Source organism: Amblyraja radiata, chromosome 35, assembly GCF_010909765.2.
Source record: "Amblyraja radiata isolate CabotCenter1 chromosome 35, sAmbRad1.1.pri, whole genome shotgun sequence".
NCBI classification, from domain to species: domain Eukaryota; kingdom Metazoa; phylum Chordata; class Chondrichthyes; order Rajiformes; family Rajidae; genus Amblyraja; species Amblyraja radiata.
In genome coordinates this window covers 7119011-7131675 of record NC_045990.1, presented here as the reverse complement: position 1 = coordinate 7131675, position 12665 = coordinate 7119011, and the positions used below count along the sequence as shown (strand labels likewise).

The 12665-nt window shown below is 48.8% G+C and overlaps 1 protein-coding gene across 2 annotated transcripts in view; it reads left to right on the top strand.

Annotated features, from left to right (window-relative positions):
* Positions 1-12665, top strand: part of LOC116991827 (ras-related protein Rab-3D-like) — a 39479-nt gene that overhangs the window by 15807 nt on the left and 11007 nt on the right. The window contains exon 2 of one of the 2 annotated variants that reach the window (XM_033050791.1): positions 6573-6803. In XM_033050791.1, the coding sequence (XP_032906682.1) occupies positions 6576-6803 (228 nt within the window). In that variant the 5' untranslated portion in view covers positions 6573-6575. The remainder of the gene's footprint in view (positions 1-6572; positions 6804-12665) is intronic. The other variant, XM_033050792.1, reaches the window with a different exon arrangement.

Sequence of the window (12665 nt, the reverse complement as noted above, 5' to 3'; positions counted from 1 at the left end):
GAGGAAACACTTTTTCTCACAGAGAGTGGTGAGTCTGTGGAATTCTCTGCCTCAGAGGGCGGTGGAGGCCGGTTCTCTGGATACTTTCAAGAGAGAGCTAGATGGGGCTCTTAAAGATAGCGGAGTCAGGGAATATGGGGAGAAGGCAGGAACGGGGTACTGATTGGGGATGATCAGCCATGATCACATTGAATGGTGGTGAAGGCTCGAAGGGCCGAATGGCCTACTTCTGCACCTATTGACTATTGATCGCAACTTCTACTGAAGTGTGGATGGCTGTTGGCTCGCTAGAAGCTTATCTGCCCTCTGACAGCTCTTGTTTTTGGTCCTGCTGGAGGTCCACAGCCCCCTCCTCACCTGGCAAACCAGGTGGGGGAGACGGTTTCGTCGCCGACTATCTGACCAGAACTAAACTAAACTAAAAATCCCACTAAACCTTCACTATCCACGTACCTTGTCCAAATGTGTTTTAAATGGGCGGACTGAATTCTCCATGCAGTTTGTGAGGGTGTGTCAGACATTGTTCAGGCTTCCCGATCAGATGGCTCTTGCATCAGAAAGAAAGATGTGGAGCTCCTTTTGTTCCCCACCTTGTGGTAACGTGACTTGGCCAATGACTCTCTCTGTTGATGGGACTGAGAGTAAACAAAATGCAGCGAACAGTGCAAACGCCACATAGGCAGCGCAAACACAGCACCTCCTTAGTGCAATAAACTTCATCTCCATAATGCTCTGCCACTTTAGAATCATAATAATAATAATAATACATTTTATTTATGGGCGCCTTTCAAGAGTCTCAAGGACACCTTACAAAAATTGAGCATGTAGAGGAAAAACATGTAAGGGGAATGAAATAAATAGTAGAGACATGACTAGTACACAAAGTAAAGACAGAATTCAATACAAAACACAATATGAGGCAATTAATGCACAGATGAAAAGGGACGGGGACGTGGGGCTAAGGATAGGCAGAGGTGAAGAGATGGGTCTTGAGGCGGGACTGGAAGATGGTGAGGGACACGGAATTGCGGATCAGTTGGGGGAGGGAGTTCCAGAGCCTGGGAGCTGCCCTGGAGAAGGCTCTGTCCCCAAAACTGCGGAGGTTGGACTTGTGGATGGAGAGGAGACCGGCTGATGTGGATCTGAGGGACCATGAGGGTTGGTAGGGGGAGAGGAGGTCAGTGAGATATGGGGGGGCCAGATGGTGGAGGGCTTTGTAGGTGAGGACCAGGATTTTGTAGGTGATCCGGTGGGAGATGGGAAGCCAGTGAAGTTTATTGAGGGCTGGAGTGATGTGATGCCAGGATTTGGTGTGGGTGATAGTCATAGTCATAGTGCGTGGAAACAGGCCCTTCAGCCCAACTTGCCCATGCCGACCAACATGCCCCATCTACACAGTCACACCTGGAGGGCTGGATGAAGAGTTCCTGCCAGGCTTTGGATAATTTAACTAGGCCTCTTCCCATAGAGTCATATGGTGTGGAAACAGGCCCTTCAGCCCAACATGCCCACCCTGACTATGGGTGCTGTCTGTGCGGAGTCTGTATGTTCTACCCGTGACTGGCTTCTTACTGTTAATTGGCAATTTACAGAGGGCCAATTAACCTACAAACCCGCACGTCTTTGGGATGTGGGAGGCAACCGGAGCAAACCCACAGTCACTGCGCTGCCTTGAATCCCACTGCCTTTGGGACGTGGCGATTTACTGAGACCCTGTTGAAACATCTGTCGAGAACATTATGCCCCAATAATGGATTGATGTTCCCATAATCCTAAATGCATGATGCAGTTTAGATATTACATCATGGGAACAGGCTCTTCGGCCCATCTAGTCTATGCCGACCATCGATTCGCACTAGTCCCATGTTATCCCCCTTTCTCATCCACTTCCAATGTTAGGCGGTAATTTGCAGAAGCCAATTAACCTGCAAACCCGCACGTCTTTGGGATGTGGGAGGAAACAGGAGCGCCCGGACCAAACCTACGTGGACACAGGGAGAGCATGAAACTCCACACAGGCAGCACCCGAGGTCAGGATCGAACCTGGGTCCCGTTGTAGTGTCAGTCTTCCTAATGACGCTTTGGGAATGTTTCCATCTTTTACTGTGCGTTTACCCCTTGTCGATGCAGGTGGGATGTCCATGACAGTGTTGACATCAGGAGGTGGAAGTTGGTCTTTCAGTGAAATAAACTGTCTGGCGCTGCACTGATGTAGCAGGGTGTTGCCAAGAAAATAACTATCGGGGATAAAAATGGTTTTCTGCTTGAATCAGGCTTTTTCCAGACTGCAGATGGTGAAGCGAGCCAGCTGGCAGATGGCCTGACATACTGCAGACCGTTAAACTGTGCCACAGCGGGTAGAGCAGCTGCCTCACAGTGCCAGAGACCCCGGTTCGATCCTGAGCACGGCTGCTGTGTATGTGTGTGTGTGTGGCCTCCACAGCCCTCTGTGGCAATGAGTTCCACAGATTAACTACCCTCTGACTGAAGAAGTTGCTCCTCACCTCTTTTCTAAAAGAACACCCTTTAATTCTGAGGCTATGACCTCTGGTCCTTGACTCACCCACAGTGGAATCATCAGAGCCTCAGCATTGCATCTCTGTTTTTGTATTCCAGTCCTCTTGATATAAATGCTAGCATTGAATTTGCCTTCCTTACTGCAGATCCGACTTGCAAATTATATTTTTGGGAGTCCTGCACCAGCCACTCCCGAGTCCCCGTACACTAGCACTATCCCACACACTAGGGGGCAATTTCCAGAAAGGCTACAAACCTGCACGTCTTTGGAATGTGGGAGGAAGCCGGAGATCCCGGAGAAAACCCATGCAGGTCACAAAGTACAAACTCCGGACAGTCAGGATCGAACCCGGGTCTCTGACGCAACAAAGCAGCAACTCTACCTCTGTGACGTCATATTGCCCTATTCTGCATTACATTTTTTCTTTGGAAAAACTGTGTCATACTTATGAATGGTATGATTTGCCAAGATAATAAGCAAAATAAAGTTTCTCGGTACACGTGACGAAAATAAACTGGAACAATGTTGACTCAACATCTGTTAAGGCTATCTCTGCTTTTCATGATGTTATGAATTTTCATTAAATTTCCCTTCATTTTGTTCCCAACAGAACCACCGCAGACTCTACTCTCCTCCTTAATATAATTCCCCATCCCAAGCAAATTCCTCGTGAAACCCTCTGCACCGTCTCCAGTGCCATAGTCATAGAGTGATACAGTGCGAAAACAGGCCCAGCTTGCCCACACCGGCCAACATGTACCAGCTACACTAGTCCAACCTGCCAGCATTTGGTCCATATCCCTCCAAACCTGTCCCATCCATATACAGTGGCTTGCAAAAGTTTTCATACCCCTTGAACTTTTCCACATTTTGTCACGTTACAACCACAAACGTAAATGTATTTGATTGGGATTTTATGTGATAGACCAACACAAAGTGGTGCATAATTGTGAAGTGGAAGGATAATGATACATGGTTTTCAAATTGTTTTACAAATAAAAAACTGAAAAGTGTGGAGTGCAAAAGTATTCAGCCCCCCTGACTCAATACTTTGTAGAACCACCTTTCGCTGCAATTACAGCTGCAAGTCTTTTGGGGTATGTCTCTACCAGCTTTGCACATCTAGAGACTGAAATGTTTGCCCATTCTTCTTTGCAAAATAGCTCAAGCTCAGTCAGATTGGATGGAGAGCGTCTGTGAACAGCAATTTTCAAGTCTTGCCAGAGATTCTCAATTGGATTTAGGTCTGGACTTTGACTGGGCCATTCTAACACATGAATATGCTTTGATCTAAACCATTCCATTGTAGCTCTGGCTGTATGTTTAGAGTCGTTGTCCTGCTGGAAGGTGAACCTCCGCCCCAGTCTCAAGTCTTTTGCAGACTCTAACAGGTTTTCTTCCAAGATTGCCCTGTATTTGGCTCCATCCATCTTCCCATCAACTCTGACCAGCTTCCCTGTCCCTGCTGAAGAAAAGCATCCCCATAGCATGATGCTGCCACCACCATGTTTCACAGTGGGGATGGTGTGTTCAGGGTGATGTGCAGTGTTAGTTTTCCGCCACACATAGCATTTTGCATTTAGGCCAAAAACTTCAATTTTGGTCTCATCTGACCAGAGCACCTTCCTCCACATGTTTGCTGTGTCCCCCACATGGCTTGTGGCAAACTGCAAACGGGACTTCTTATGGCTTTTTTTCAACAATGGCTTTCTTCTTGCCACTCTTCCATAAAGGCCCGATTTGTGGAGTGCACGACTAATAGTTGTCCTCTGGACAGATTCTCCCACCTGAGCTGTGGATCTCTGCAGCTCCTCCAGAGTTACCATGGGCCTCTTGGCTGCTTCTCTGATCAATGCTCTCCTTGCCTGGCCTGTCAGTTTAGGTGGACGGCCATGTCTTGGTAGGTTTGCAGTTGTGCCATACTCTTTCCATTTTCGGATGATGGATTGAACAGTGCTCCGTGAGATGTTCAAAGCTTGGGATATTTTTTTATAACCTAACCCTGCTTTAAACTTCTCCACAACGTTATCCCTGACCTGTCTGGTGTGTTGTGTTCCTTGGGCTTCATGATGCTGTTTGTTCACTAATGTTCTCTAACAAACCTCTGAGGCCTTCACAGAACAGCTGTATTTATACTGAGATTAGATTACACACAAGTGGACTCTATTTACTAATTAGGTGACTTCTGAAGACAATTGGTTGCACTGGGTTTTATTTAGAGTATCACAGTAAAGGGGGCTGAATACTTTTGCATGCCACACTTTTCAGTTTTTTATTTGTAAAAAATTTTGAAAACCATGTATCATTTTCCTTCCACTTCACAATTATGCACCACTTTGTGTTGGTCTATCACATAAAATCCCAATATAATACATTTACGTTTGTGGTTGTAACGTGACAAAATGTGGAAAAGTTCAAGGGGTATGAATACTTTTGCAAGCCACTGTACCTGTCTAACTGTTTCTTAAACATTGGGATAGTCCCAGCCTCAACTACCTCCTCTGGCAGTTTGCTCCATGCACCCACCATCCTTTGTGTGAAAAGTTTACCCCTGAGATTCCTATTAAATCTTTTCCCCTTCACCTTAAACCTATGTCTTCTTGTCCTCAAATCACCTTCTCTGGGCAAGAGATTCTGTGCATCCATCTCGTGATCTTATAAGATCACCCCTCATCCTCCTGTGCTTCAAGGATTAGAGTCCCAGCCTACTCAACCTCTGCCTATAGCTCAGACCCTCTAGTCCTGGCAACATCCTCATAAATCTTCTCTGTACTCTCTCCAGCTTGGCAACATCTTTCCCATAACACGGTGCCCAGAACAGAACACAATACTCTAAATGTGGCTTCAGCAACGTCTTATACAACAAGTGCTAGTGTTATCTGTGCTCTAGTGATATCATTTCGTAATGTTCTGTGGTAAGCCAAACTCAGTTCAGTAATTCCTTAATAACCAGCATAGTATTTTGCCGTTATATCGAGACCCTTCTTCAGACCTGAAACCTCACCTATTCCTTTTCCCCAGGGATGCTGACTGACCCGCTGAGTTACTCCAGCTTTTTGTGTCAATCTTCGGATTAAACCAGCATCTGCAGTTCCTTCCTACACAGTATTTTGCCAGCCCTTTGATGAAATTCTGCCTGTGGAATTCTTGTTAGTATGAGGGTTACTCCAGCACTTTGTGTCTTGTTTTGTGAACTAGCATCTGCAGTTACTTGTTTCTAAACACAAGGATACAAAGTGCTGGAGTAACTCTTACACTAACAAAAATTCCTCAGGGAAAATTTCATCAAAGGTAAATACTGCGTAGGAAGGAACTGCAGATGCTGGTTTTATCCGAAGATAGACACCAAATTCTTTATTGAACTTCTTTGAATGCTGAGTTATGGCCCTGTCCCACTGTATGAGTTCATTCAAGAGCTCTCCCGAGTTTAAAAACAAATCTAACTCGTGGAAGCACGTGGAATGTACGTAGCGGGTACGTCGGAGCTTGGACGTCTCTTAGCGGCTCGTAACGCTAACGGCAGGTACTCGGGAAATGCGGTAAGCTCGGGAAGACTCGTGAAGATTTTTCAACATGTTGAAAAATGTCCACGAGAGCCCCGAGTACCTACGAGCGGCTATTACCGTAAATCTCCGAGTTCGAATCAGGGGGAACTCGGGAGAACTCTTGAATGAACTCGTACAGTGGGACAGCCCCATTACTCCAGCAATTTGCATCCTTTTCAGAGGGTGGTAACCTAATATACGATCCGATAGAACTTTATTCATCCCCGGAGGGAAATTGGTCTGCCAACAGTCATAAGACACAAAGGTAGACAAAAATGCTGGAGAAACTCAGCGGGTGAGGCAGCATCTATGGACCTAGTTGGGTCTTCTTCAGACATAAGACCCAACTAGGTGCACGAAAGCTTGAAATCAAAATTAAATTAAAAGGAATTTGATATTAGCAAAATACTGTGATATAACAGCAAAAGCTGTTGGGATGAAGCTGGGGGTCAGGCAGCCTCCTGCATGGTGTGGGTGTGAACATTGACATCTAGACCCTTTCCCCCCAGCAGATGGCCTCTGCAAATGACACCAAGCCAGCGCCGAAAGATGCTGCGGACCAGAACTTCGACTACATGTTTAAGTTGCTCATCATCGGCAACAGCAGTGTAGGCAAGACCTCGTTTCTCTTCCGCTACGCTGATGACTCCTTCACGTCTGCCTTCGTCAGCACCGTGGGCATCGACTTCAAGGTGAAGACCGTCTACCGGAACGAGAAGAGGGTGAAGCTTCAGATATGGGTACGTACGTGCTCCTCAAACCCTTTCCTCCCGCGTTTCGTTGGGCGTTGGGCGGCACGGTGGAGCAGCGGTAGAGTTGCTGCCTCACAGCGCCAGAGACCCGGGTTCAATCCCGACTACAAGTGCTGTCTGCATGGAGTTTGTACGTTCTCCCCGTGACCTGCCCGGGTTTTCTCCGGGATCTCCTGTGTCCTCCCACACTCCAAAGGCGTGCAGGTTTGTAGGTTAATTAGCTTTGGTGAAGATTGTAAATTGTCACCTGTGCCTCGGGTAGCATTAGTGTGCGGGGATCGCTGGTTGGCACAGACTCGGTGGGCCGAAGGGCCTGTTTCTGCGCTGTATCTCTAAACTAAGAAGCGGAAATCGTTCGAAAGTGATGGCAATGAAACCTTTCACCATTGAGAGTGGAAGCTAAAGATAGGTGGGTGGCAGGAGAGTGGGATAGAGGGTGAGAGGGAGTGGAAATGTGAAATGGATGGGAGCCTCCTTCAACATCTTATCCTTCTTCCAACGGCTCAGCGATCCCTCAGTATCGCTTGTGGAGGGAGGCCTGGAGGCATTAGTCTGCATTGTATGATAATGGAGACACAAGGAACACACTGATACTGAAACACACACACAGATGCAGACACACACACACACACACACACACACACACACACACACACACACACATACACACACACACACACACATGGCAACAGATAGATGTAGAAAGAGACTCGCACATGCAGAAAAATACACACAGATGGTGAAACACGTGCACACACATGCACACACAGAAACAGCTATGCAAAGAGGCAGACAGGCAGAGACACACACAGAGGCAGAGATAGAGAGACATATATGCAGACACAGAGGCAGAGACACAGACACACAGAGGCAGACTCACAGAGACACAGAGACACATACACACAGAACCACAGAACCACAGACACACAGAGACACAGACACACACAGAGACCGACACACAGAGACACAGACACACACACACACAGACAACGACACACACACAAACACACACACACAGAACCACAGACACACAGAACCACACACACACAGAGACAGACACACAGAGACACAGAGACACACACACACAGACAACGACACACACAGAAACAGACACACACAGAGACAGACACACAGACACAGAGACACGCGGGCACAGCTCAGTGCCCCAGTGTTACTGTTCTCTAGTAGTGGTGTTGGTTTGTCCCAGGCCAGGGTGTGTGTTTACAGGGAGAGTGCCATCTGATCCCTACTTCCTGCTCTAGCTCCTCCACTGCATTCCTTTCCCAATGAATGTTGTGTTGCGGTTGCTACGAGGCCAGGCATTGCGAGCAGGTGGCTGCGAGCAGCATTCGGAGCACCTTGCATGGTGACAGGGCTGGTGCAAGCCAGTAAGATGGAGGCAGCATCGCTGATCCTCCCACAAAGTAAACAGTGTGTAGTCAGCCCTGGGTGCGTGGATATGTGTGTGTGGATCCGGGATGATTCACCTGTGTGCACACACACAAGCTAAGCTGCATCTTAGCTAGCGAGGGAGGAGGTGTTGCGGAAGGAACTGGCCATGCACATGATCAGTACGGGTCTCGGGTTACGGGGAGAAGGCAGGAGAATGGGGTTTGGAGGGAGAGATCGATCAGCCATGATTGAATGGCGGGGTGGACTTGATGGGCCGAATGGCCTAATTCTGCTCCCTTATGGACTGTGCTACCTGGATTGATGATAACCCAACCAAAACATGGAGAAATCTCAAGAAGCTGAACGATGTCTAGCTTTTGCCGAACCTTCCCTCCTCCACATGACAATGAGAAGCTCGGAATGAAGGAAGCTCGCCACACACTGTTGCCAAAATGCTAAAGAATAGAGTTACCCCTGAACATGGAGTCGTAGAGTGATACAGTAAGGAAACGGCCAACTTGCCAACACTGGCCAACATGTCCCAGCCACACTAGTCCCACCTGCCTGCATTTGGCCAATATCCCTCCAAACCTGTCCTATCCATGTACCTGTCTAATTGCTTCTTGAACGTTGGGATAGTCCCAGGCTCAACTACCTCCTCTGGCAGCTCGTTCTATGCAGCCACCACCCTTTGTGTGAAAAAGTTACCCCTCAGATTCCTATTAAATCTTTCCCCCTTCACCTTGAACCTGCTGCCTTGTTAAGAGCTCATTGCTAAGAGCTGCTGCTTCACTGCGCCACAGACCTGGGTTCGATCCTGACGTCCGGTGCTGTCTGTGTGGAGTTTGCACGTTCTCCCCGTGAGCGGGTAGTCGTTATAGTTTGCTCCCACATCCCTAAGTTTAGTTCAGCTTTTAAGCTTTTCACTGTGCCTCGGTACACGTGAGAATAAACGACACTAAGTTTAATTTAGAGATACAGACCCTTCGACACACCGAGTCCACACCGACCAGAGATCACCTATACACTAGTTACAAACTACACACTGAAGCCAATTAACCTACAAACCTGCATTTCTTTGGGATGTGGGAGGAAACAGGAGCACCCGGAGAAAACCAATGCAGTCACAGGTAATAATAATAATAATAATAAATTTTATTTATGGGCGCCTTTCAAGAGTCTCAAGGACACCTTACAAAAATTGAGCATGTAGAGGAAAAACATGTAAGGGGAATGAAATAAATAGTAGAGACATGACTAGTACACAAAGTAAAGACAGAATTCAATACAAAACACAGTATGAGGCAATTCAAGCACAGATGAAAAGGGAGGGGGACGTGGGGCTAAGGATAGGCAGAGGTGAAGAGATGGGTCTTGAGGCGGGACTGGAAGATGGTGAGGGACACGGAATTGCGGATCTGTTGGGGGAGGGAGTTCCAGAGCCTGGGAGCTGCCCTGGAGAAGGCTCTGTCCCCAAAACTGCGGAGGTTGGACTTGTGGATGGAGAGGAGACCGGCTGATGTGGATCTGAGGGACCGTGAGGGTTGGTAGGGGGAGAGGAGGTCAGTGAGATATGGGGGGGGCAGATGGTGGAGGGCTTTGTAGGTGAGGATCAGGATTTTGTAGGTGATCCGGTGGGAGATGGGAAGCCAGTGAAGTTGTTTGAGGACTGGAGTGATGTGATGCCAGGATTTGGTGTGGGTGATGAGTCGGGCGGCTGCGTTCTGGACCAGTTGGAGTCGGTTGATGTAGGTGGAGCTGATGCCAAGGAGAAGTGAGTTGCAATAGTCCAGTCGGGAGGAGATGAAGGCATGGATGAGTCTTTCAGCAGCGGGAGGTGTGAGAGAGGGTCTGAGTTTGGCGATGTTGCGGAGATGAAAGAAGGAGGTTTTAATGACATGGCGGATGTGAGGCTCAAGGGAGAGGGTGGAATCAAAGATCACGCCAAGGTTGCGGGCCTGGGGAGATGGGGAGACAGTGGTGCCGTCGATGGTGAGAGTGGGGTTATTGATTTTGAAAAGGAAGAACGTGCAAACTCCACAAAACAGCACCCAGAGTCAGGATCGAACCCAGGTCTCTGGCGCCGTGAGGCAGCAACTCTACCGCTGAACCACCATGGGATTCATGCAAGTTTCATCTGTAAATTACCCCTTGGGCAGCTGTACGGTAGAATTGATGGGAATGTGAGGAGGAGAAGAGGTGACATGGAGAATTAGGTGAACAGTGGATTGCTATGTATAGAGACGCAGTGCGGAAACAGACCCTTTGGCCCACCGGGTCCGCGCCGACCAGCGATCCCCACACATTACCATTATCCCACTCCGGACAATTTTTACATTTACCAAGCCAATTAACCTACAAACATGTAGTTCTTTGGAGTGTGGGAGGAAACCGAAGATCTCGGAGAAAACCCACGCAGGTCACGGGGAGAACGTACAAACTCCGTACAGGCAGCGCCCGTAGTCGGGATCGAACCCGGGTCTCCGGCGCTGCATTCGCTGTAAGGCAGCAACTCTACCGCTGCGCCACCATGACCGCCAAAGCTAGCAGAAATCTGATGGGTCAAATGGCCTCTTTCTTTGGTGGAAGTGAAAATGGAAATAGATCCGGGGCAAGGCGATCGATTAAATTAAACATAGAAACATAGAAAATTGGTGAGGAGTAGGCCATTCGGTCCTTCGAGCCAGCACCGCCTTTCCATATGATTATGGCTGATCATCCAGAATCAGTACCCCGTTCCTGCTTTCTCCCCATATCCCTTGGTTCCGTTAGCCCTAAGAGCGGTATCTTATGCCCCTGTCCCACTTAGGAAACCTGAACGGAAACATCTGGAGACTTTGCGCCCCACCCAAGGTTTCCGTGCGGTTCCCGGAGGTTTTTGTCAGTCTCCCTACCTGCTTCCACTACCTGCAATCTCTGGCAACCACCTGCAACCTCCGGGAACCGCACGGAAACCTTGGGTGGGGCGCAAAGTCTCCAGAGGTTTCCGTTCAGGTTTCCTAAGTGGGACAGGGGCATAACTCTCTCTTGAAAACATCCAGTGAATTGGCCTCCACTAAATTGAATGAGGCTGTTCCATTCTCCTGGTTCAGTCTTGCTGCAGAGATGATGCTTCTGCAGTGGCGCTGTGCCACGGTTGGCAAGCGAGCTTTGCAATAAGCTAATGGTTTTGGCAAGAGGTGGCTGTTATATTAGTCCAGGCTGATGCAGCAGGGACATAATGATCAGCGATGTCTGGACTCAGGCTGTCTGCCCTGCCCTTGGCAGGCGGAAGTTGGAATCAGCAGGAAGAGTTGCTTTGCCAGTCCCACTAACCAGTCAGTCTTGTTAGGATCTCCCTGATAGCAGGCATTGTAACGCCCTTTGTCTACTGGTTTCATCTTACACTAAATGTTATTCCCTCATCATGTATCTATACATGGTGGCATAGCGGTAGGCCAAATGCCTTAAAGCACCAGAGACCCGCGTTTGATCCTGATTATGCGCGCGTTTGATCTTGATTGTACATACGTTCTCCCCGTGACATGTGTGGGTTTTCTCCGAGATCTTCGGTTTCCTCCCACATTCCAAAGATGTACAGACTTGTAGGTCAATTGGCCTCGTATAGATGAAAAATTGTCCCTAGTGTGTGTAGGGTAGTGTTATACCCCTGTCCCACTTAGGAAACCTGAACGGAAACCTCTGGAGACTTTGCGCCCCACCCAAGGTTACTGTGCGGTTCCCGGAGGTTGCAGGTGGTTGCCGGAGGTTGCAGGTAGTGGAAGCAGGTAGGGAGACTGACAAAAACCTCCGGGAACCGCACGGAAACCATTGGGTGGGGCGCAAAGTCTCCAGAGGTTTCCGTTCAGGTTTCCTAAGTGGGACAGGGGCATTAATGTGCGGGGATCGCTGGTCGGCGCGGACTCGGTGGGCCGCAAGGTCTGTTTCTGCGCTGTATCTCTAAATAATACTAAATTAAAGATCAGACATCTTTACACTTCGACAAAGGTTCACCTGTATCTCCTCCAACCTCATCTACTGCATCCGCTGCTCTAGATGTCAGCTGATTTACATCGGGGAGACTAACGGAGGTTGGGCGATCGTTTCGCCGAACACCCCGCTCAGTCCGCAATAACCTACCTGACCTCCCGGTGGCTCAGCACTTCAACTCCCCCTCCCATTCCCAATCCGACCTCTCTGTCCTGGGTCTCCTCCATTGCCAGAGTGAGCAACAGCGGAAATTGGAGGAACAGCACCTCATATTCCGTCTGGGGACCTTGCGTCCGGATGGCATTAACATTGAATTCTCCCAATTTTGCTAGTCCTTGCTGTCTCCTCCCCTTCCTCAACCCTCTAGCTGTCTCCTCCCACCCTCCCATCCGCCCGCCCTCGGGCTCCTCCTCCTCCCCTTTTCCTTCCTTCTCCCCCCCCCACCCCCCATCAGTCTGAAGAAGGGTTTCGGCCCGAAACGTCGCCTAT